This window comes from Myotis myotis, unplaced genomic scaffold, assembly GCF_014108235.1.
Source record: "Myotis myotis isolate mMyoMyo1 unplaced genomic scaffold, mMyoMyo1.p scaffold_m19_p_2, whole genome shotgun sequence".
Classification (NCBI taxonomy): Eukaryota; Metazoa; Chordata; class Mammalia; order Chiroptera; family Vespertilionidae; genus Myotis; species Myotis myotis.
In genome coordinates, this window is record NW_023416324.1 from 17,128,170 (window position 1) to 17,154,338 (window position 26,169).

The window sequence follows — 26,169 nt, forward strand, 5'->3', positions numbered from 1 at the left end:
GTGTAATTCCTAGGGTTTGGAGGGTTAGGATTGAAATGGAATGGGAATTCATTACTTTGTCTTCAGTGCTGTTCCAATTTTTTTTTAATCAGAAGACCTCTTTCTGACATTACATAAACAGTTATCTCCTTTTGGATTTTGTATCCAGAATGAAAAATAGTATTATTTACAGAGGAAGGGCCTATTTGTAGAGTATTTATCCTGTTTTACTGCTTGACTTCTTTGTATCTTTTCCACCGATTACCTATTCTATCATTTGTAATGTGAATAATTTGGCTACATGTAAAACAGGTTTGTCAGGATGAGTTTGTTGGTCCATAGTCTATTTCTTTTTGTGATTATTTATTTATTTAATTCTGATCAGCCTTATGTGCTAGGTGCTTGATAAGGATTTGTTGAATAGTCATGCATTTGAAGTAAATGTGCTTGAATAAATTTAGAGAATGCCTTTGCAGTTTATGTTTGTCAGGTTTATTCAGTTGAAGTGAATTAATTCAACAAACTTTTATGAAGGTCTATAATGTGCCAGGTATTATTCTGTCTTCATGGAACTTACATTTTAGCTGGGGGAGAAAAAGGGAGAGGACACTAAACCAGTAAACAAATAAGGTAACAGGATAATTGTAGATAATAATAAGTGCAGTAGTGGTGAGAGGCCATCTGGAGGACAGAGGGCCACTACTTTAGACAGGGTGTATGTGGGAGACCTAAGGAGGTGAGTTCTGAGCAGAGAAGGTAATAATGAGAAGAAGATCAGCTTTGGAGAAGAACATCATCCTAAGTAGAGAGAAGAGCAAGTGCGAAGGGCCTGAGGAGGGAATGAACTAAATATAGTTAATTACTTCAGATTGTTAGCATCCAAATACAGTTTCTTCATATAAATAGTATGGAGCAGGTGTAAAGACAACATAAATGCTGCTTTTTGAGTGGAGTACTTTCAGATATACTAGTAACAGTGAATCAAAGTGTAAGATAATCAATAGTCAACTTCATTGCCTAGTGTCTCAAAAGTTACCTTGTGTGTTGGTTATTATTTGGTCACAAGGTATGACAATGCTTTTTGGCTATTATTGTAAGGCTTGATTAATAATACTGGGATTTTGAGATCGAGAGGCTGGAAATCAACAGATTTGAAATCTGTGAGGTCTATAACCTACCTTCTCCTCCTTTCCTACAATTGAATTGTTTGCTTTCTAAAATTTTCTTCTCTATTTTGTTTCTTTTTCTCTATTATTTCTCTACATTGTAATGGTTTAACTGCCTACTCTTAAAAATGCTGATTTTGAGCATTCAAAATCACATTTGTCAGAGGAAGAAGTTCTTAAAGAACTTAAAGTGGGATGCTTCTATAAAACCCTGTAATTTAGTATTGCAACAGGAAAACCTAAGGAATTTTGTGTGTGATTCTTTTAATTTGTCATTGTTGTTGTCGTCAAGTTTGATAAATGATCAGAATTCTGAATTTGTTGTTCTTAATAGAGAAGTCTATGCATTCTAAGAAATATAGGGGGGAAAGAACAATAAAGAGTGGGAGGTATCTCATCTTTTGGGCTATAGAGGAATAATTCCTGCAACCTTGAACCTTCAGATTGATACCCTCAGAAGACATTATACAAATAAGATCCTTTTTTAGGCAGGATAAACTATTTGCTCTGTACAGTTCTGAGCATTGAGTTTAAAATATGATATATTTCATTAAGGTGACCTCAAGGGGTACTATTTTAAGCTAATTTCTCTATGTGAATATCTTTAGCAAGACAAGGCATTAATAATTTATTCAGGATGTATAGGTAAATACTTTCGTGCTTTAATGGAAAGCCTAATGTTTAATGGACTGCAGTATTGTCTGTTGGCGATTAAATACCTAAATATATTAATTTTAGCACACTTGACCTGATTTAGGGTTTCGCCTACGGTAATGTGTTTTGCTTATAATAGCCTCCTTTTCCAACTTCTTTTTAATAGCAACATCATGACAACAGAGAAGAGTTTAGTGGCTGAGGCTGAAAATTCACAGCACCAACAACAGAAGGAAGAGGGAGAGGGAGCTATAAACTCAGGCCATCAAGAAACTCAGCTGGGAGAGGTTTCTCAAGCAGCAGCTGAGGGAGATAATCAGTGTGAGCAGAAGCTGAAAACATCTAATGGAGACACTCCTACACATGAAGACTTGACCAAGAACAAAGAGCGGACATCAGAAAACAGGGGCCTGTCACGGCTGTTCTCCTCATTTCTCAAAAAGCCTAAATCTCAGGTCTCTGAGGAAGAAGGCAAAGAAGTAGAGTCAGCTAAAGAGAAAGGTGAAGAAGGTCAGAAAGACATAGAATTTGCAACCAGTCTTGATGAAGAAGTCATTTTAAAGGCCCCAATTGCAGCTCCTGAACCGGAACTCAAAACAGACCCATCCTTGGATCTTCACTCATTAAGCAGTGCAGAAACACAGGTAAGGATATGTGAATGTGTGGGAAGTGGGTGTAATGAAGGTAGGTTAGACACTTTATTTTTCATTTAAGAACATTAGGTTTTATTTGTTATTAGCCAGTTGACTTGGGATTGATAGTAATAAGTAACATGAAGCTTTGGAGTTTCTGCTCTAAAGAAATTACTGTAGCCATGGGGATATAAAGTACAGCACAGGGAATATAGTCAATAATATTGTAATAACTATGTATGGCGCCAGATGAAATATCAGGGGAACTACTTTGTAAAGTATATGATTGTCTAACCATTATGTCATATACCTGAAACTAATACAAAATAATACTGAATATAAACTATAATTAAAAAATAAAATTAAAAAAATAAGGAAATTAATGTAGTCAATGGAAACTTGATTTTTTTAAATATATTTTTTATTGATTAAGATATTACATGTGTCCTTATCCCCACGTTACCCTCTACCCCCCCGCCCCCCGCGCGCATGCCCTCACCCCCCCGTTGTCCGTGTCCATTGGTTAGGCCTATATGCTTGCATATAAGTCCTTTGGTTGATCTTTTCCCCTTACCCCCACCCTCCCCTACCTTCCCTCCAAGGCCCGACAGTCCAATCAATGCCTCTCTGTCTCTGGATCAGTCCTTGTTCATCTGTTTATGTTGTTCATTATATTCCACAAATGAGTGAGATCATGTGGTATTTATCCGCTCTCCAGTTCCATCCATGCTGTGACAAATGGTAAGAGTTCCTTTTTCTTCTTCCTCTTCTTAAAGAATACCTTTCAGCATTTCATATAATGCTGGTTTGGTGGTGATGAACTCCTTTAGCGTTTTCTTATCGGTGAAGCTCTTTATCTGACCTCCTGAATGATAGCTTTGCTGGATAAAGTAATCTTGGTTGTAGGTTCTTGGCATTCATCACTTTGAATATTTCTTGCCACTCCCTTCTGGCCTGCATGGTTTCTGTTGAGAAATCAGCTGACAGTCATATGGGTACTCCCTTGTAGGTAACTGACTGTCTTTCTCTTGCTGCTTTTAAGATTCTCTCTTTGTCTTTTGCTCTTGGCATTTTAATTATGATGTGTCTTGGTGTGGTCCTCTTTGGATTCCTTTTGTTTGGGGTTCTCTGCGCTTCCTGGACTTGTAAGTCTATTTCTTTGACCAGGTAGGGGAAGTTTTCTGTCATTATTTCTTCAAATAGGTTTTCAAATAGGTTCTCTTCTTCTGGCACCCCTATAATTCTGATGTTGGTACGCTTGAAGTTGTCCCAGAGGCTCCTTACACTATCTTCATATTTTTGGAATCTTTTTTCTTTTTCGGTTGGGTCTTTTTTGTTTCTTCATATTTCAAATCTTTGACTTGATTCTTGGGATCCTCTTGTCTGCTGTTGGATCTCTGTATATTATTCTTTATTTCAGTCAGTGTATGCTTAATTTCTAGTTGGTCCTTTTTCATGTCCTCGAGAGTCTCACTAGATTTCTTGAGTGTCTCACTAAATTTATCGGCGGTTTCCATAAAATTCTTGAAAAACCTTATAAACGTGGCCTTGAACTCTATATCCAGTCATTTGCTTTCCTCCATTTCTGTCATTTGGGACCTGTTTCTTTGTCTCCACATTTTTTATGCTTCCCTGTGTTGGTAGAGTGGCTTTGTGTGCTAGGTGTCCTGTAGGGCCCAGTGGCTCAGCCTCCCCAGTTGCCTGAGGTGGACACTCTTGGTGTACCCCCTTGTGGGCTTTTTGCACAGTCTTATTGTAGTTATGCCTTGATTGTTGTAGGATCACTGGGAGGAATTGACCTCCAGGCCAATTGGCAGTGAGAATCAGCTGTGTCTGCAGTGGGAGAGCTTCTGGGGCAAGACTTGCTTCAGTGGGGTTTTGGTGCTCACTGAGTCTGCACCCTGAGTGTGTCCCTTATAGATCTGAGGAGTTGTAATCTGGATGGTCCCCCTCTGACCACTGGGTACACTGGCTTTTGGATCTAAGGAGGTGCTAATTTAGCCTCTGCCTGAGGTTACACAGCAGGAGCTACGAAGAGAACTGCAGATTCCCCTTCATTTTTTTGGAGTTTGGAGGTACCCTGATGAGGCCCAGCTGTGAAGCAATGCAAGCTGCTGTGGGGCCTTGGGCCTTCTCTTGGAAGTTCTGGGTCTGTCTGGCCCAGCTGCAGTTAGGTAATTTTCAGGTTGCAAAGGGCTGGGGCATTCATATGCAAAAGCCTCTGCCGCAGCTTTGGTGGGGTGGGGTCTCAGGGAATCAAAGGGCGGAGCAAGCAGCTATGGCGGATTCTCAGCCCTGCCCTAAGGGGCCGCGCGTCTCAGTGTCCCGGTAATTGCTGCAAGCACCTCTGAGGGAAAGCCGACCTCAGGTTCCGATTTCTGCCCGCTGCCAGACAGTCCAATTTCTCCCCGTATGAGTCCTGGGTCCCCAGAGACTTCCCGGAACCAGAGTTCAGAGCAGTCGGGAGCTTGTGACTCCCTCCCGATTCAAAAAGACAGCCGTGTCCTCAGGTGCCAGCCCCTTTCTGCGCGCGCTTGAGCCTCCGTACCTCTGCACTTTACTTCCGCAGCTCCTCTGGCTCTCAGTGTGCTTTTCTTTCCTTCTAGTTGTAGAATTTCCACTCAGCCAGCTTTCCTGTAGTTCTGGATCATGTCCGTTTTGTCTTTATGTTGTTTTTTTTGAAGTTGTTGTGGGAGGCAGCAATTTCCCGGTGTTTATCTATGCCGCCATCCGGAAACTTGATTTTTAAAAAGATACTTATACGGTATAAATCAAAGAAAACAAAATGAAAGAAAAGAACTTATCAAATGAATTTATTCAGTCTATATAACATTTTACTGTTATTGTAGAACATATCTATGATACTTAATAAAAAGGAAAAAAGAATTCAGGTGGTTTAGAGTTAATTTTTGGAGTTTATTAGGAATGGGATAGTTATCAGCAGACATGATTTTTTAATGGAAATCTCATTAAAGCCATGTGATAGATTCAAGCCATCCAGAGGTACATGATAGATTTGAGCCATGCCTGCCTTATTTTTGTCATCTTTTCTAACTGGGTCATATTACCACAGAGTATAAGATACAGATGAGAAAGTCTAGGTCTTTATATCACCATTGTAATATATAGTAATTTGAGGTCTTAATTGTGTCACCAGTGTAGTTAACTAAACATGAGCTCTGGATTTGTTCATTTGTCCAAAAACATGGGGTAATTTTCAGTCTTTTTATTTCTGAAGCATGTATTATCTGCATTGTAAAAGTCTAAGTCCTATATATTTTTACCAGAGGCCCGGTGCATGAATTTGTGCATGGGTGGGGTCCCTTGGGCTGGCCAGCGATCAGGGCCAATAGGGGCTGGGACCGCGGGAAGTTGGTCGACCGCAAGAGTTTGACTGTGGGAGCTCACTGACCACCAGAGGGCAGCTCCTGCATTGAGCATCTGCCACTGGTGGTCAGTGCGCGTCATAGCGACTGGTCAATAGGTCGACCTGTTGACTGGTCATAACAGTCGCTTAGGCTTTTATATATATAGTTCATAGGTCACAGGTTTGGGCTATACAGTTTTATTCGAATTTTCTAAAGTATTACATGCATTTCTAGAAATATTGTATAATAAATGTGCTAAGAGTAAAACTTAGGATAAAGTTGTAATTACATACTTGCTAGTAGTGAAACAAGATTGAACATAAGATTTACTATATAGTGTAATAGTTAAGAATGCAGGCTATGAAATCAGACTAGAGGGTTCAAATCATAGAGAAGTGACACTTTTGCTTTATCATTTTCCTCCTCTGAGGATAATAATATCCACCTCATTTGGCAATTATGAGGATTAAAAGAGATAAACATGTAAAGTCTCAAGTTATTGCCTGGCATTTAGTAAGCACTCAGTATTAGTTATTGTTACTCAGTAAAGGCCAAGATACACTACATATCTTAATATTGTTAATTTTATTTGAAGAATACCAATAGTTAAATTCTACCCTCTTTCAGGAAGCCTGGTACTTTCAAGAGGTTTTTAACTGCTTTTTTGGGTCCTCTGCTTTATGTAGGGAAAAATCCATATCTCATTGTAGTTAGCATTTGAATCAGGGTCATTTTGCCTAAAGATCATAGTATTTGTACTGAAGTTGAAACACATGACAGACAAAATTCTAGATTTATTTAAAATCTCATTCATTGAAATTTCATTAATTCAGAATTGGGATAAATTGTGTTTAGGTATTTATCTACATATAAAGAAAAAGAAATAAAATAAATAATAAAATTTCAAGAGGATATTGTTTAAAGGAGCAAACTGTTTAGGGCAGTGGTTCTCAACCTGTGGGTCGCGACCCCTTTGGGGGTTGAACGACCCTTTCACAGGGGTCGCCTAAGACCATCCTGCATATCAGATATTTACATTATGATTCATAGCAGTAGCAACATTACAGTTATGAAGTAGCAACGAAAATAATTTTATGGTTGGGGGTCACAACATGAGGAACTGTATTTAAAGGTCCAGAAGGTTGAGAACCACTGATTTAGGGCTTTATGGAAGCTAGTATTTAAAATCACAGCATTGTGGATCAGAACCTTATTGCTTAACCATATTTCTTACTTGTAGGAGAATTTCATTTGTGTGGTCCTTTTCTATCCAGAATTTTTAACAAAGTGTATTTGCCTTATAGGACTGTACTATTTTTCATCTAGAGTGCCTTAGATTTTGTTGGAAGCCATCTGTCAGTTTTTAATATTTATTTACTCATTAAACAATTGTTTATTGAAAACCTACTATGTGTACCAGACCCTGAATATACATTAGTAAATAAAAACTATAATATGGTAAAGAAGTTTGATATGATGAATTTTGGAGCCAGACTGATATGTGACTTATTAACTGTATGATCCCAAGTTACTTGAATTTCTCTGGCTTTAGTTTCTTATCTGTCAAATGGGGATAATAATAGTACCCTTCGCAGAGTTTGTTATGAAGATAAAATGAGTTCATATGAGTAATGCTTTTGTATTTGTTATGTAAATGTTTGCTTTATTTTTATAAAACAAATATCATCCCTACTCTTGATGACTTTATAGTCTAATGTAGGAGACAAAAAGTGGTAAATACAAAATAATTATTTATCATAATAAGTGTTATGAAGGCAACACAGAAGGTACTGATTTGAAGAATAGGATGGGTAGGATAGCCAATGAAGGCCTCTCTGAAGAGGTTGCATTTAAGAGGGTCATGAGGTTTGGAAGGATCCTTTTAGACAGACCTCTTCCAACATGTAATGCAGGCGCCAAATAATTAAATTCTTTTTCCTAAAAGTCAGCCATGTATTCTTTTAAATGAAAAGAATTTTGTCGTGCTTGAAAAAAGTCTCCCAAAATCTTATTCCACTTAGTTGTATCGCTTTGGGATATAAATGTAAATTATACAAAGATACATTCAAAGATGGATAGAGGTAAAAAAAAAAAAAAATAGCCTCATAACAGTTCAGGCACCAGGAGACCCATATTTCAATTTGTCTCTTGCTTCTTTATTTTTATTTTTATTTTTATTTTATTTATTTTTTAAAGTTAAATCTTTATTGTTCAGATTATTAGTTGTTCCTCTTTTTTCCCCCCATAGCTCCCCTCCACCCGGTTCCCACCCGACCCTCTGCCCTCACCCCCCCCCCCCCCACTGTCCTCATCCATAGGTGCACGATTTTTGTCCAATCTCTTCCCGCATCCCCTTCACCCCTTTCCCCCCCCAAAATAGTCAGTCTATTCCCTTTCTATGTCCCTGATTCTATTATAATCACCAGTTTATTCTGTTCATCAGATTATTTATTCACTTGATTTTTAGATTCACTTGTTGATAGATGTGTATTTGTTGTTCATAATTTGTATCTTTACCTTCTTCTTCTTCTTCCTCTTCTTAAAGGATACCTTTCAGCATTTCATATAATACTGGTTTGGTGGTGATGAACTCCTTTAGCTTTTCCTTATCTGTGAAGCTCTTTATTTGACCTTCAATTCTGAATGATAGCTTTGCTGGATAAAGTAATCTTGGTTGTAGGTTCTTGGCATTCATCACTTTGAATATTTCTTGCCACTCCCTTCTGGCCTGCAAAGTTTCTGTTGAGAAGTCAGCTGACAGTCATATGGGTACTCCCTTGTAGGTAACTGACTGTTTTTCTCTTGCTGCTTTTAAGATTCTCTCTTTGTCTTTTGCTCTTGGCATTTTAATTATGATGTGTCTTGGTGTGGTCCTCTTTGGATTCCTTTTGTTTGGGGTTCTCTGCGCTTCCTGGACTTGTAAGTCTATTTCTTTCACCAGGTAGGGGAAGTTTGCTGTCATTATTTCTTTAAATAGGTTTTCAATATCTTGCTCTCTCTCATCTTCTGGCACCCCTATAATTCGGATGTTGGTACGCTTGAAGCAGTCCCAGAGGCTCCTTACACTATCTTCGTATTTTTGGATTCTTTTTTCATTTTGCTTTTCCAATTGGGTGTTTTTTGCTTCTTTGTATTTAAAGTCTTTGACTTGATTCTTGCGATCCTCTAGTCTGCTGTTGGAACTCTGCATAATATCCTTTATTTCAGTCAGTGTATGCTTAATTTCTAGTTGGTCCTTTTTCATAACCTCAAGGGTCTCACTAGATTTCTTGAGGGTCTCACTACATTTATCGGCGGTCTCACCAGACTTTTTGAGAGTCTTACTAAATTTATCAGCAGTTTCTAGAAAGTTCTTGAAAAACCTTAAAAGTGTGGTTTCGAACTCTATATCCAGTCGTTTGCTTTCCTCCATTTCTGTCATTTGGGACCTGTTTCTTTGTCTCCGCATTTTTTATGCTTCCCTGTGTTGATAGAGTGGCTTTGTGTGCTAGGTGTCCTATAGGGCCCAGTGGCTCAGCCTCCCCAATTACCTGAGGTGAACACTCTTGGTGTACCCCTTTGTGGGCTTTGTGCACAGTCTTGTTGTAGTTAAGCCTTGATTGTTGTAGGTATCACTGGGAGGAATTGACCTCCAGGCCAATTGGCTATGAGAGTCAGCTGTGTCTACAGTGGGAGAACTTTTGTCCTGGAGACACCCTTCTGGGGCAAGACTTGCTTCAGTGGGGCTTTGGTGCTCACTGGGTCTGCCCCCTGAGTGTGTCCCTTATGGATCTGAGGAGTTGTAATTGATGGTCCCACTCTGACCACTGGGTATACTGCCTCTTGGATCTAAGGAGGTGCTAATTTAACCTCTGCCTGAGGCTACCCAGCAGGAGCTACAAAGAGATCTGCAGATTCCCCTTCCTTGTTTGGGGTTTGGAGGTGCCCAAATGAGGCCCAGTTGTGAAGCAATGCAAGCTGCTGTGGGGCCTTGGGCCTTCTCTTGGAAGTTCTGGGTCTGTCTGGCCCAGCTGCAGTTTGTTAGGTAATTTTCAGATTGCAAAGGGCCAGGGCATTCATATGCAAAAGCCTCTGCCGCAGCTTTGGTGGGGCGGGGTCTCAAGGAATCAACAGGGTTGAGCAAGCAGCTGTGGCTGATCCTCAGCCCTGCCCTAAGGGGCCCCGGGTCTCAGTGTCCCAGTAATCGCTGCAAGCACCTTTGAGAGAAAGCCGCCCTCGAGTTCCGAGTTCTTCCTGCTGCCAGACAGTCCAGTTTCTCCCTGTATGAGTCTAGGTCCCCAGAGACTCACCCGGAACTAGAGTTCAGAGTAGTCGGGGGCCTGCAACTCCCTCCCGACTCAAAAGGACAGCCGCGTCCTCAGTTGCCACCCCTTGCCGCGTGCGCCTCCGTACCTCTGCACTTCCGCACCTCCTCTGAGTCTCAGTGTGCTTTTCTCTTTCCTTCCAGTTGTAGAACTTCCACTCAGCCAGCCTTCCTGTGGTTCTGGATGATGTCCGTTTTGTCTTTTAGTTGTATTTTTGAATTTGTTGTGGGAGGCAGCAATTTCTGGTGTTTACCTATGCCGCCTTCTTGTTTTCTCTCTGTCTCTTGCTTCTTTAAACCTTCTTTGTATTTATCATGATTGATACCTGGTATCAGTTAATTGGTAGTTACAGTTAGTCTACTATATATGTTTCTTTGTGCTCTAAAATTGGTCCCAAGAACCCCTCTTAGCCATTCATAAAATTTTGAATACATGACAAATCACATCTCATTTTGCAATTCATTAGGCTACCTTGTTAAAATTGAGGAGCATGGCACAGAGATGTTAAAATTTTGATAGGCTTTAAAATTGTATAATGGCATAATCAGGAAGAATATATAATGCTGAAAGCAACAGAATGGTGTCCTCTAATTTACCTGAAACCTTTGCTTACTGATTTGAAAAATGGGATTCTACCTTCTGTTATGTAGTTTTAAGAATAAGAGAGTCTGTAGTTCTTTTGGGAGATCGTAATATCTTTCATAGAAAAAATAATTATTTAATATTAGCATCACTTATATTTGTTTCAACCGTTTTTCTTCTTCAGTTAGTATTGTTAGTGGTAGCATTATTATAGATAGAAGTATATACAGCATGTTTTGTTAAATGTCTTTATTATTGACTTGGTGATGTCATGCATATGTAGCCTGCTCAGGAAGAACGCACAGAAGATCCAGATTTTGAAACTAAGGAAGGAGGAGGAGTTGAAGAGTGCTCTAAAACAGAAGTGAAAGAAGAAAGCCCGGAATCAAAAGCAGAAAGAGAATTAAAAGCTTCCCAGAAATCAATCAGAAGACACAGAAACATGCATTGCAAGGTTTCTTTGTTGGATGACACAGTTTATGAATGTGTTGTAGAAGTAAGTACATTTTAAGTTTCGGTAGTTAGAATTCTTACAAATTATTTCATGTAGGATTGGGTAAGTGGTGTCATGGCCTGAGAAAAGACCCAGTATAATGACAATTTTTATGGGCTTAAATGTTAATAGTGATTTTTCTGGAGGTAGAGGTGTAGAAGGATTGATTATGAGTGAGTCTATTTTCTTCAGGTTTTTTTTTCTGCATCTGTCAAATCTTGTGAATTGAGTACATGTTACTTTTATAGTCAAAACAAATTTTTAAAAATATTTTGATTGAATTTTAGAGAGAGCAGAAGAGAGGGAGAGAGAGAGAGAAACATCAGTGTGAGAGCAAAACATCGAAAGGCTGCCTCTTGCATGCTCCCCCAATTGGGGATCAAGCCTGCAGCTCAGGCATGTGCCTTGACTGGGAATCGAACTGACAACCTTTTGGTGCATGGCATAATGTCCAACCAACTGATCCATACCAGCCAGGGCCAAATTATATTTGTAAAAAAAATTTACTATGTGTTCACTTCTGCTCTCCTCTCTAAACCTTGATAAGCTTTAGTTTATTTAATGTATTTCTTTATCCCCATTATATAGGATATAAAAAATTTAAATCAAGTAATGCTAATTCTTAAAATTCTCGATTTTCTGAAAGAATAAAAAATTGAATCAAGATTGAATAAAAATGTGAGTTATTCAGTTACTCTTTTGCTCCTTCAAGACAAGTTAAAATCCTTAAAAATCTATTAGCTATTTTTTAAACTAGAGCAGTAATTGTCAATTATATGCTTGATATAAAGCGATTGTTGTGAAGAATTCCCAGATCATCTATGTCATTTAGAGTGAAAACATAGGTGAGAAAAAGGTGTAATATGAATGGGTTAAGTCTGAAAGTGAGTTAACATCTATATGAATTACTAATAGTCATTAAAAATAACTCAGCTGATTGAGAGGACATGCCATGTATATGTTCCAAAAATTATTTCTAGTTTTTGACATTTAAAAAATATATTTATCAGAAGGCATTAATTAGCACATTTGATTCTTCCCCCCCACCCCCCAACTGTTCCAGTCAATAGGTAGGACAGGTGTAAATACAAAAGCTAATGTTCAGAAAGAGTGATTAGATTAAATAGACTCAGATTATTTAGCTAGTATATGGAAGAGCCAGGATTTTTTTACTCTAAATCTTAGTTTCTAAGTTAGGGAATTTCCTCACTATAAACAGGAATATAAGTACCCACATTTGGCAGTTGTTTATTTTCTAGGTAAAGAGATATTAAGAAAATGATTCGTAGCACATCTGAAAGAGCAACTGCAATAGTTAATATTTGTAGGTATCTAGAATTTTATACTTCATGCATTTTTTCTAAAGAGATTGAACGGACTTGAGACATAGTTTATTCTCTGGGGACATTTGGTCTGAGAATGATATAGTATAATAATTTCCATAGCCATTAACTGTCAATGTCAGCAGTTGGTTCAGTTAATTCAGATGGTCATGATGACTGACAGCAGCCCATAGCAAGCTTCAGGAAATATTGCACCAAAAAATAAAGAATGTTATGTTTACGAAGGAGGTGAAGTGGTGGTGGTAGATGGAGGGAAGCTGGAATTTTGCTTTGAATTGTAGCATTATTTCCAAGCCATTGTAAGTGTGTTGCATATATAAGTTGACAAGTTGCTTCTTATGAAGCAAGATTTTTATAACTCACATTGTTCTACTTATACTGTGTAATCCACTTAAATGTTAGCTATTAGCTATTTTTTAAACTAGATAAAAGAGGAAATTGGAAAATGACATTTTATTTTATTTGGCGATGAACACAGGAATAAGAGGAAACCTCAACTAAAATATGTATATCTTTGCAGAAACATGCAAAAGGACAAGATTTACTTAAGCGAGTGTGTGAGCACCTCAATCTTTTGGAAGAAGACTACTTTGGTCTAGCCATTTGGGATAATGAAAACTCCAAGGTGAGGAAATTGCTGATAATGTATGAAGCTGTGTTGTTAATGTATTTATGCCTGCCTCTCCAAGACACGGTACACTTAGAGTTATTCTTATTTCTCTAGACTAGAATGAACATTTTAAAGAAAAAATATCATTGCTGCTGTGTTCTTTCATCATTGAAAGTATCTATTGTTTAGTTTTAAAAGACAGGCAAAGTACAGAACTTTGATATCCTGATTAGCAAGTATATACCAATCACCTTATGTATTATTCATATAGTATTTGATCTAGTATGTAGCAGGTTTATAATAAATGTTTGTTGAATGGATGGTTCTATCATAATTATCATACTATAATTATAGGATAATTATGATATACAGGGATTGGCAAAAGTAGGTTTATAGTTGGGAGTATGCAAAACACAGAGTTTATCCTTGTATTATTATTTATTAATTATTGTATTATTTTCCATATGAACAACTGTAAACCTACTTTTGCCGCTGCAAACTTATAATTTGAAAGTAACATTATAAAAGAGAATAAAGTCCCGATATTGCTGAAACACTTATACAATGAATCTGACATTTTCTTTCAGCCTAAAAGAAAACCAGTAAAGTTAATTGAAGGAAATAAAAAAAGTGTGAGAATATAGAGGAGGGAAGAAAGGTTAAAAGTCAAGGATTTTTTAAAAATATATATTTTTTATTGATTTCAGAGAGGAAGAGAGATAGAAACATCAGTGATGAGAGAGAACCAATGATCGGCTGCCTCTTGCACGCCCCACACTGGGGATAGAGCCCACATCCAGGCATGAGCCCTTACCAGGAATCTTATCATGACCTCCTGGTTCATAGGTCGATGCTCAACCACTGAGCCATGCTGGCCAGGCAGAAGTCAAGTATTTACTTCAGAAAGCTTGAATTATTTCCTGGGCCAATTAACTGAAAATTACAAATATTTAGCTCAAAATTTAATGATGAAGACTTTAGTTCAGTTTAACAAGTATTTGCAGGTGCTATACTAGATGATATGGATATAGCTGTAAATAGGTAGACATAGTCCTTGCCCTCTGGAGCTTACAGTGAAGAGTGATGAGTGTCATACCAATGGAAGTACAAGACGTCATGGGAGAATGTAGCCAGGGAAGTCCTCTCTGGACAGCTGATGCCTAAGCTGAGACCTGAAGGATAAAATGGGCTGGTGAAGTGGAGAGAGAAAGGCCTGGAGTTGAGAGAGTAGCCTTAGAGGAACTAGGAGCCATCCAGCCTGGCTTACTATAGGGAGTGAGGAATAGAGTAATAGATGAATGTGTGGATGAATTATTTTACCTAGGAGTGGGGAAATCACCTTTCACAGGCAAATAGCAAACACTAGTATAATGAATATTACATTAAGAGTGTGAGGAATTTAGTTTTTAGTTATCTGAAAGGATGGATTGTGTTCTATTGATTCATGACTGGCTTTGAAGGGCAAATGCCAGTTATGATTGTGTTTTTATTGTCTGGTAAATGAGAAAGACTAAAATCAATTTTGTAAACATACTTGCAGAGTAGGAGGCCATTTTGGGGATCTTATCTTTTGCTAGGAAGATTTGGGTTGACATCACTAGTGGACTTGTTTATTTTTAAAATATGTTTTTATTGATTTCAGAGAGAGGAAGGGAGAGAGAAAGAGAAACATCAGTGATGACAAAGAATCATTGATCGGCTGCCTCCTGCATGCTCCCTACTGGGGATGGAGCCCGCAACCTGGGCATGTACCCTGACCAGGAATTGAACCATGACCTCCTGGTTCATGGGTTGAGGCTTAACCACTGAGAAACACCAGCCAGTCTAAATGTGGCTTTTTAAAACATGTAAGCAGTGAAACCTAGATTACTTGCACTATAGTGTCTATAAACAACTTAAAGTTCTTTGGTCTTAATGAGAGACAAAGAAGAAACACCCAGGTTACCCCTTTCTGACAGGGCTTAGACAGCTGTGTGCCTAGTTTTATACTATAGATTAATTTTATATTGTATTATTTTTAACATATATTTCTTAATCAGCTATGGTAATTGTGGAAGCCAGGGAGATAAAAGGAAACTAGTCCTCACTCTTGTGCTTATTGTCTGTTATAGTAACTGTCCTATATAATAAAAGGGTAATATGCAAATCGACCAAATGGCAGAATGACCGGTCACTATGAAGTGCACTGACCACCCGGGGGCAGACGCTCAATGCAGGAGCTGTCCCCTGGTGGTCAGTGCGCTCCTGCAGGGGGAGCGCTGCTCAGCCACAAGCCAGGCTGATGGCCGGTGATCTCAGCAGTGGTGGAGGGAGCCTCTCCGGTCTCTGCAGCAGCACTAAGGATGTCCAACTGCGGGCCTAAGCTGTTAGTTGGACATCCCTTGAGGGCTCCCAGACTGCTAAGGGGTGCAGGCTGGGCTGAGGGACCGCCCCCCCCCCCTCCTCCAGTGCACGAATGTCGTGCACCAGGCATCTAGTCTTTTTTTTTTTTTTTTTTTTAAATATATTTTATTGAATTTTTAGAGAGGAAGGGAGAGGGATAGACAGTTAGAAACATCAATGAGAGAGAAACATCAACCAGCTGCCTCCTGCACACCTCCCACCGGGGATGTGCCCGCAACCAGGTACATGCCCTTGACCGGAACCGAACCCGGAACTCTTCAGTCCGCAGGCCGACGCTCTATCCACTGAGCCAAACCAGTTTGGCATCTAGTCTTTATATAACAGTTAAAGTGGTATGTGGTTAAATAGAAAATTGTGGTATCCAAGCTCATTTCTTTGGTAGGGCAAATGGGATGCTCACCTGTGCTTTGCCCTTGTTAGTAGAGAGTGAAGAGGGAACACCTTACTTCTCTTGTCTAAATACCACTAAAATTCAATTTTAAACTTTTTAGTGGAGGGAATGGGAAGGGATTGGGAAGAGGTGTGAGAGGAGCTCCTGGGATGCTGGTAATCTATATATATAAAACCCTAAGTAACCGGAATGACCAGAACGACCAGGATGACCTGTCGCTATGACTTACACTGCGTGGTGGTGGGGCCGGCCGGTCAACCTCCCATGGCCTCTCCCCCTGGCTGGCCAACCACCCATGGCCCCTCTCTCAGGCCGGCCCCACCCCTGATCGGCCCACCCCCACCTCTATCAGAGTTGGGGCTGGCTGGCCAACCTCCCGCGACCCTTCCCTCCAGCCAGCCTCAGCCCTGATTGGCCCCCTCTACCCCAATTGGGGCGGGGCCAGCCGGCCCCCGCCCATGCACAAATTTATGTACTGGGCCTCTAGTGTTGTTATATATTTGCTTTGATAATTTATGTACTTTTCCATATGCATCTTATGTCAATAAAATCTTTGAAGAAATTCAAATTAGAACTTTCTGTCTTTAAACGTTTCCCAAGGAGCCTATGAAAGATGTTAAGGGGGAGGCTCTTTTCACATACAGTTATTTTATATGGTTCACCACAGTGCTGGGAAGATTTTAAGTGGGATTGGAAAACAGTGAAGGGAGGGGTTAATGTGGACAAGAGTAGTCAGGGGAAACAAAATAGTCATTCAGTAAACATTAACTGAGTGTGAACCATGTGCCAGATGCTGTGCTGACATAGAAAAGCTGGAAAAATAAGATCTGGGTGATGTCAATAATCCTGGTTATAGGTCTCTACTAGTTGTTATAGTGTAATAAAAATAACAAGTGCTTATTTAGCATTTCTTGTTTACTAAGAGCTTTATATACATCAATTCATTTAGTCTTCATAATAACTCTATGAGATAGGCACTACTACTAATATTTCATTCTATAGATGAGGAAACTGAGGTATAGAGATGCTAAAAAGGGACACTCAGGTAGGAAGTAGTGGAGCTAGGATTCCAGCCCAACTGTCTGGCTTTATATTTCTATGCTATGTGAAATTAATACAAGAATATTGGAAATGTAGGTTGACCTGGAGGCACTATTTGAAATGGTCAGTAATCCTGGTTCTGGTACTCTCTTGTTTATGTTTTGGAAATTTGTATGAATGCCTTTTCTTCTTTTTACAGACATGGCTGGATTCTGCCAAAGAAATAAAAAAGCAGGTTCGTGGTAAGTAAATATTGCCTTTTTGTATAATTCTTTCTTTTAGTAGGTCAGCGGATTTCCAACCATTTTCTGGCTGTGGGTCACTTTAGAATCCTGACTATAGTAGATGGCTTTGAAATTGAGATAAAGCCTTCCCCTGGAAGGAGGAGATTCCATAATAGAGAGGTACAGCAGTGGTGAACACTGTTAAGATGTAGGTCAGATCTTGATGATTTTTTTTTTCTTTTTTTACAACTAGGCAAAGTTGGGGAAGATAGGTTAAGAGAATCAGAAGGTGGAAAAGAACAGAGATGAAAAGAGAAAAAGGATAGGGGAGTCAGTTCTCAAAAGGGTAGTGATTGAAACTGTAGCAGCCCTCAATTAGAAGTATGCTGCCTGATCCTGTCCTTTTTAAAATGTTCTGGACTATTGCATTCTAACTGTCTCCATGATTTTCTCGCTACAGTTCGTTTTGTCCCTTTTCAACATTCTTCTTCCAAATTGAAGTATAAGAATAGATAATAAGAATTCTTTGCCAATGATCCTTTTGACATTGTGGCTTTCTCCTAGCTTCAAACCCTCTAGAACAATGGTTCTCAACCTTCCTAATGCCACGACCCTTTAATACAGTTCCTCATGCTGTGGTGACCCCCAATTTCATTGTTACAAATTGAACATAATTAAAGCATAGTGATTAATCACAAAACCAATATGTAATTATATATGTGTTTTCTGATGGTCTTAGGCGACCCCTGTGAAAGGGTCGTTCGACCCCCAAAGGGGTCACGACCCACAGGTTGAGAACTGCTGCTCTAGAACATATCACTGCTGCACACCCTGCTCTGACTAATGTCTAGGAATAGATATTTCTAGGCCAGTTAAGTATAAATTAGTATTTTCTAGCCCTAGGCCCAATGGGATGGCTAAAGGATAGAGACTTTCTCTCCCCAACACCCCATTTATGACTAGATGTCCTTTTAATTTAGTTTATTTTGAGGAAGCTTCTAGGAACTGAAAGATGTTATTCATCATGATTAGAAGTTTTAACTTTTAATCACCTGGAAACAATTTTTTTTATTTGTTTCTTAAAAGAAAACACTTTTATTATGGTGAAATGTTTTCCTTTAGACCCTATTTTTATATATATATGTACATATATATATGTGCGTGTGTGTGTATAATTTTATTGATTTCAGAGAGGAAGGAAGAGGGAGAGAGAGATAGAAACATCAATGATGAGAAAGAACCATTGATTGGCTGCCTCCTGCACGCCCCCCACTGGGGATCGAGCCCACAATCCGGGCATGTGCCCTTGACCAGAATTGAACCTGAGACCCTTTAGTCCTCAGGCCGATGCTCTATCCACTGAGCCAAACTGGCTAGGGCTATAATTATATTTCTTAAGACAGAGAAATAAAATACTCCTTTGAACTAGCAACTCTCCATATTTGCTCCCAGCCTATAAAATCTTGTTTTAAAATGCAGGTCAAAAAAATATTTAGCATATTTGAAACATGACCAGAAAAACTTAACTCCTAGCCCTTTTCAATGAAAATACTTTTAATATTCAATTTTACTTAGGAACAAATGATTATACAAGAAGACTCTTTAGGAAGAAATGTTAAAACAGTTTATAATAAGTAGAGAAGAATATCTGGTAGATTATCTTTCTGGCTTTAAAAAAATCTTTTGCTAAGAAAAAAACTCTAAGTGTTTGTCATTTTTTTTTTAAATTAAAAAAAAAAAAATCCTTACTTCAACACAGGAAAGAAAAACTGTGTTCCTAAAACAAACTTTAATAGGGAATCAAAATGTAAGCATTTCATTTAGCCAAAGAGAAAGAAGATTGATATTTATTTATTGCAGAAGTTTTTAAAAATACATATGTATTTTTATTGATTTCAGGGAGGAAGGGAGAGGAAGAGAGAGATAGAAACATCAATGATGAGAGAGAATCATTGATCAGCTGCCTGCTGCATGCCCCACACTGGGAATTGAGCCCAAACCCAGGCATATGCCCTTGACCAGAATTAACCTAGGACTCTTCAGTCCACAGGCCGAAGCTCTATCTACTGTGCCAAACCAGCTAGGGCTGCAAAAGTTTTTTAAAATTATTTTTCATCATGCAAGTAATATATACTCATTGTGAAAAATTTCAACATTATGAAAGTAAATCATGGAAAAAGTAAAAGGCCCCTAATCCTGTTTTCCAGATTTAAGCACTATTAAATTAGTATAGTCTACAAGATTTTTTTTTAGGCATATGTAGATTTCACCTTTCACAAATACAATTATGCTATACATTGCTATATATTATGTATTACACAATATGTGTATTATGCTATATATAGTTTTTAAAATTAATTTTTAAAATAGGCAATAGAAAATATATGGTATAAAATTAAAAGATGTAAATGAAATAGTGCAGGGTAGATCTCCCTTCTACCTCTGTCCTTTAACCGATTCCTTGTGTTTTTTTTCAGAGATGTTTTGAGTGTATATAGACACATGTGCACACAAATGTGTATTCTAATATAAATATGTATTTACATATGTGTGTCTTAATATAAATATGTATTGAACATGTATATTTTGATATAAGCATTTAATATTTATATGTATTTAATATAAATATGCAACCAGCCCTAGTCAGTTTTCTCAGTAGTTAGAGCATTGGCCCAGGGACTGAAGGGTTGCGGGTTCAATTCTGGTCAAAGGCATCTACCTTGGTTGTAGGCTTGATTCCGACCCCGGTATGGCATGTGTGGAAGGCAATGTGTCTCTCTCACATCGATGTTTCTCTCTCTCTGTCTCTCCCCTTCTCTTCCACTTTCTCTGAAAATCAATGAAAAAAAATATCCTTGGTGAGGATTAACAGAAAAATTTTTTTAAAAATGCAGTCTTTTATGTAACACAATATAGAGTATTTTTCACCATCAACATATACACATTTATTTCATCCATTAAAAATTTTTAATTGATTATATAGTTGTGACATATTACATATAACCAGTACTATTGATGGAAATTTTGGGTTAATCTCAATACTTTGCTATTACAAACAAGGTTGCAGTGAGCATATATTTTATTTATATAATATATATCTGTGTACTTATAAATGTCTGTAGATAAAACCTTAGAAGTAGAATAAAAAATATGAATATTTTAAATTGTAATAGGTAGTCATCAATAACTTTTTTCATATTTCAAAAATATAGAAAACTATGGAGTCTAATATAACAAATACCCATGTACTCATCACCCAGAATTAATGTGTTAACATTTTTTAATATGCCTTCCACATTCTTCTTTTAAAAATGTTTTTATTGATTTTTAGAGAGAGACCTATAGAGAAAAACATCAATGAGAGAGGAACATCATTGATTGGCTGCTTTCCATGCCCCACACTGGGAACTGAGCCCACAACCTGGGCATGTGCCCTGACTGGGAATTGAACCTGTGACCTCTTGGTTCCTGGGTTGAGACTCAACTATTGAGCCACACCGGCAGGCCATGTGTTAATATTTTTAATTTAAAATAGAACCATACAAGGTTTATCTCTTGTTTTCCTCCTAGTCCCATTCCCATCTCCCAATGCATAGAAATCTATTATCATGAATTCGGGGTGATTCCTTTCAGTCCATGTTTCTATATTTTCCTTTCATGTATACCCATATACAGTGTGTGTGTGTGTGTGTGTGTGTATATACATATGTGTGTGTGTGTGTGTATATATATATATATATATACATATATAACTTTGTCTCATTTTTTGAAATTTCCCTCTGACCCAATCTTACCTTCTTCTGAGATTTATCAGTCTCTTTCTCTCTCCTTGCAGCTTGATTTTTAGCTTTCTTTAATTCCATTGATTCTGAATAAGAAAGATCTCCCCTACTGAGTTAGGCTAGCACCTCCACACCTTTCTTTCTGGTATAGCACAGAGCAAAGGCAAGAAATCCCATCTATTAGTAAAACACTGATATATAATGTACACAAGTTATGTTTTTAAAAAAATCTATAGCCCAAGTATGCCCCTTCTAAATATATCCTTCTCTCCTTCCCCTACAGAAGTCATCACTGTTCTGAATTTTGTGTTAATGAGTCCATTATATATTTTAATGGTTTTTATTACTATGAATGTATGCTTAAAACTGTTTCACCTTGCCCTAGCAGGTGTTGCTCAGTGGTTAGCAGGTTTGATTCCGGGTCAAGGGCACATATCTGGGTTGCATGTTTGATTTAGATTGAGTGGCAACCAATTGATGTATCTCTCTCCCTCCCTCCTTCTCGTCCTTCCCCTCTCTCTAAAAATCAATGGAAAAGCCTGGTTATGTAGCTCAGTGGTTGAGTGTTGACCTTTGAACCAGAAGATCATATTCCATTCCAGCTCAGGGCATATGCCTGGATTGCAGGCTCGATCCCCAGTGGGGGGGGGGGGGGGGGCGTGCAGGAGGCAGCCAGTCAATGATTCTCTCTCATCATTGATGTTTCTATCTCTCTCTCCCTCTTCTTTCTTCTCTGAAATCTAAAAATGTATTTTTTAAAAAATCAATGGAAAAATACCCTCGGGTGAAGATTAAAAACAACAAACAAGTTATGTTTATATTATATTGTAGTGTATGAAGTGTGAAAAAGCATTATGGCTAAGAAAACAATGTATATACCTTAATTTAAAAATACTTTATTGCTCTAAGGAGGTAAAAGACCTGTACTCAGCCCTAGCTGGTTTGGCTCAGTGGATAGAGTGTCAGCCTGCGAACTGAAGGATTCCGGGTTCAATTCCAGTCAAGGGCACATGCCCAGGTTGTGGACTTGATCCCCAGTAGGGAACGTGCAAGAGGCAGCCAATCAATGATTCTCTCTCATCATTGATGTTTCTATCTCTCTCTCCCTTCTCCCTTCCTCTCTGAAATCAATAAAGACATATTTTTTAAAAAAATAAAAGACCTGTATTCAGAAAACTACAGGACATTGAAAAAAGAGATAGAGGAAGACATAAACAAATGGAAGAATATACCGTGTTCATGGATTGGTAGAATCAACATCATTAAAATGTCCATACTACCCAAAGTAATCAATAGATTCAATGCAATCCCCATTAAAATACAAATGGCATACTTCACAGACCTAGAACTAACTCTTCAAAAATTCACACAGAATAAAAAAAAAGATCCTGAATAGCTGCAGCAATCCTGAGAAAGAAGAACAAAGTTGGAACGAGCATAATACCAGATGCCAAGCTGTATTACAAAGCCACTGTTCTCAAAACTGCCTGGTACTGGCACAAGAACAGACATATAGACCAGTGGAACAGAACAGAGAACCCAGAAATCGACCCAAGCCATTATGTTGAATTAATATTTGACAAAGGAGGCAAGAGCATACAATGGCGTCAAGACAGTCTCTTCAATAAATGGTGTTGGGAAAATTGGACAGTTACATGCAAAAAAATGAAACTAGACTACCAACTTACAGCACACACAAAAATAAACTCAAAATGGATAATGGACTTAAATATATGATGGGAAACCATAAAAATCTTAGAAGAATCCGCAGGCAGCAAAATATCAGACATATGTCATAGCAATATCTTTACTGATATAGCTCCTAGGGCAATAGAAACTAAGGATAAAATAAACAAATGGGACTACATCAAAATAAGAAGTTTCTGCACAGCAAAAGAAACCATCAACAAAACAATAAGAAAGCCCACTGCATGGGAGAACATATTTGCCAATGTTATAGCTGATAAGGGTCTAATCTCCAAAATTTATAGGGAATTCATACATCTTAACAAAAGGAAGATAAACAGTCCAATCAAAAAATGGGCAAAGGACCCAAGTAGACACTCTTTGAAAGAGGACATAAGAAAGGCCAAGAGCCATATGAAAACGTGCTCTAAGTCACTAATCATCCGAGAGATGCAAATCAAAATGACAATGAGGTATCATCTCACACCTGTCAGAATGGCTATCATCAACAAATCAACAAACAACAAGTGCTGGCAAGGATGTAGAGAAAAAGGAACCCTTGTGCACTTTCGGTGAGAATGCAGACTAATGCAGCCACTGTGGAAAACAGTATGGAGTTTCCTCAAAAAATTAAAATGAAACTCCCATTTGACCCAGTAATCCCACTTGTAGGAATATAACCAAGAAATCAGAAACACCAATCAGAAAGGATATATATACACCTATGTTCATAGCAACACAATTTATAATGGCTAAGATTTGGAAACAGCCTAAGTGCCCATCAGCATATGAGTAGATTAGAAAACTGTGGTACATCTACACAATGGAGTACTATGCTGCTGTAAATAAGAAAGAACTCTTACCATTCACAACAGCATGGATGGACATGGAGAGCATTTTGCTAAATGAAATAAGCCAGTCAGAGAAAGATAAATATCACATGATCTCACCAGTTTATGGAATATAATGAACAACATAAACTGATGAACAAAAATAGATCCAGAGACAGAAGCATCAAACAGATCATCAAACCTCAGAGGGAAGGCAGGGGAGGGTTACGGGGTGTTAAGAGATCAACCAAAGGACTTGTACACATGCATATAAGCATAACTAATGGACACAAACACTAGGGGGGTGAGGGCATGTGCTAGGGGGTGGGAGTGGCCAGGGAGAGGTCAATGGGGGAAAAAGGAGACATATGTAATACTTTAAACAATAAAGAATTTTAAAAAATACTTTATTGCTAAAAAATACAAACCATCATCTAAACCTTTTGGAAAAATGGTGCCAATAGACTTGCTTGATGCGGGGTTGCCACGAACCTTTAATTTGTAAAACCAAAAACAAACAAAAACACATTATCTACAAAGTACTATAAAGCAAAGTTCAATAAAATGAGGTATGCCTATATTGAGAGATGTCACAAATAAATAATGCTGTTGCCAAAAGAGAACATTCATGTATCATTCATATGACCTCTGAGCACCCACAGTAGTATACTAGTATAAATCATATTTTGAAAACTATTGCTATAAACATGTCTGCCTATAAGATGGTTTCCTTCTTATTTAGCCTATATAGTTTTAGTCTTTTGTAAACAAAACTGTATTAAGTTGATTAAGAGAAAAATGAGACCCTCTAACTTTACCTCTTAAGTGGTATCTAAACAAATTTTATAAAAATAACAATATTTCATTCACAAAGCATGAAAATATTAAAACCTCAGGAAAAATAGAATATTTTTAGGTATTTCTAACAATCAGAAACTTAGGCATAAGCATAAAATCCTTTTGCGTTTATTTTTACAGGTATCCCTTGGAATTTCACATTTAATGTAAAGTTTTATCCACCTGACCCAGCACAGTTAACAGAAGATATAACAAGGTAAACAATTTATTAATGGTCAAATATGTAATAAGTAATTCTCATGATTATAAACTCTGGGAATTTCTCTTCAGAATTGACGGAAAATGATGAGCTATTAAACATAAGATAAAGTTTCTGATCATATTCTAGTGAAAATGTATCAATAATGTCATCTTTGAATCTGAAGGGCAATGTCTACGCATTTGGCAAAGCAGTGTGAAAAAGGCCCAATTTCAGAGCCAAACAGCCTTTATTACTACCTAACATTGAGCAAGCTTACCTTTTGAGGCAGACTCCTCATCTTGTAATCTAGCAATAATTCCCCCCTCACAAATTATTTTTGTGAAAGTTAGTTAAGTTGATATGTGTATGGTTCTTACTGCACTCAACAAAACATTAGTTTCCTTACCTCCTTCAGACTTTCCCTCTTTTCTTTCTAAACTTCTTTCCAGCAATGACTCCAACATAGTCACAGTTTTAAAAAAAAAGGGGGGGGGGAATTTTCAAACACACAGAAAAGAACAAATAATAGTGCAAGAAGCAACCATAAACCCACTACCTAGATTGAACAATTATTAATATTATCGCATATTTACTTAATCACTTTTTTGCCCTCTTCCCTTTTTTCCTCTCTCTTCCCCTTTCTTCCTTTTTCTCTCTCTCTATATTTTGTTATTGTTGTTGCTGACATGGTAACATCTTTTCTCTTTTGGCTATAGATATTATTTATGTCTTCAACTTCGACAAGACATAATTGCAGGACGTCTGCCCTGTTCCTTTGCAACTTTAGCTTTATTAGGTTCTTATACCATCCAGTCTGAGCTGGGCGATTATGACCCTGAACTCCATGGTTCGGATTATGTTAGTGATTTTAAACTGGCCCCAAATCAGACCAAGGAACTTGAAGAGAAAGTCATGGAACTGCATAAGTCATACAGGTAAATATGTCTCCAGAGTTTGTTCTGTGTTTGTTTTGGCAATAAGTTTAAACCCTTTACCTGGTCTTAATTCACTGTTTGCTTTAGTGGGAACTGGTGCCACAGAATGAGTCAGCATAAGCTCAATTCCCTCCCAGTTCATTAAGTCATTTAAGTCCTCTGATCTCAGTTTTCTCATCAGAGTAATGGGTGTTGCATTGTGGGAGAAAACAAAATGAGCTAATATATGTAAAGTACTAAGCACAGTGTCTCTGGCACATAGTAGGTGTTCAATAAATGGTAGCTATTTTAATATTACTAGAGACCCAGTGCACGAAATCGTGCACTTGGTGGGGTTCCTCAGCCCAGCCTATGCCCTCTCGCAGTCTGGGAGACCTTGGGGGATGTCCAACTGATGGCTTAGGCCCGCTCCCCTTAGCGCTGCCATGGAGGCGGGAGAGGCTCCTGCCACCGCCACTGAGCTCGCCAGCTGTGAGCCCTGCTCAGAGCTTCTGGCTGAGCAGCGTTCCCCCTGTGGGAGCACACTGAACTAGGGGGCGGCTCCTGCATTGAGCGTCTGCCCCATGGTGGTCAGTGCGTGCCATAGGACCCGTCGTTCCACCATTTGGTCGATTTGCCTTTTATTATATAGGATTGCCATACCTTATTTTTTCAGATTTTAAACTTATACTATATTAAGCATATTGAGATTCTAGTGCAGGGTTTCT

General features: G+C 38.2%; 1 protein-coding gene across 44 annotated transcripts in view; it reads left to right on the forward strand.

Annotated features, from left to right (window-relative positions):
- The window catches only part of EPB41 (erythrocyte membrane protein band 4.1), a 166,447-nt gene that overhangs the window by 60,113 nt on the left and 80,165 nt on the right, over positions 1 to 26,169 (forward strand). For 42 of the 44 annotated variants that reach the window (XR_004973887.1, XR_004973889.1, XR_004973888.1 and 39 more), the window contains exons 1-6: positions 1,966 to 2,443; positions 10,969 to 11,181; positions 13,042 to 13,146; positions 17,166 to 17,208; positions 24,467 to 24,542; positions 25,244 to 25,462. Coding sequence is in view for 36 of the 44 variants with exons in the window: in XM_036348073.1 (XP_036203966.1) it covers positions 1,973 to 2,443; positions 10,969 to 11,181; positions 13,042 to 13,146; positions 17,166 to 17,208; positions 24,467 to 24,542; positions 25,244 to 25,462 (1,127 nt within the window). In the remaining 8 variants the exon portion in view is untranslated. Of the gene's footprint in view, positions 1 to 1,957; positions 2,444 to 10,968; positions 11,182 to 13,041; positions 13,147 to 17,165; positions 17,209 to 24,466; positions 24,543 to 25,243; positions 25,463 to 26,169 lie in introns of those variants that run through there. The other 2 variants (XM_036348079.1, XM_036348068.1) reach the window with 2 other exon arrangements.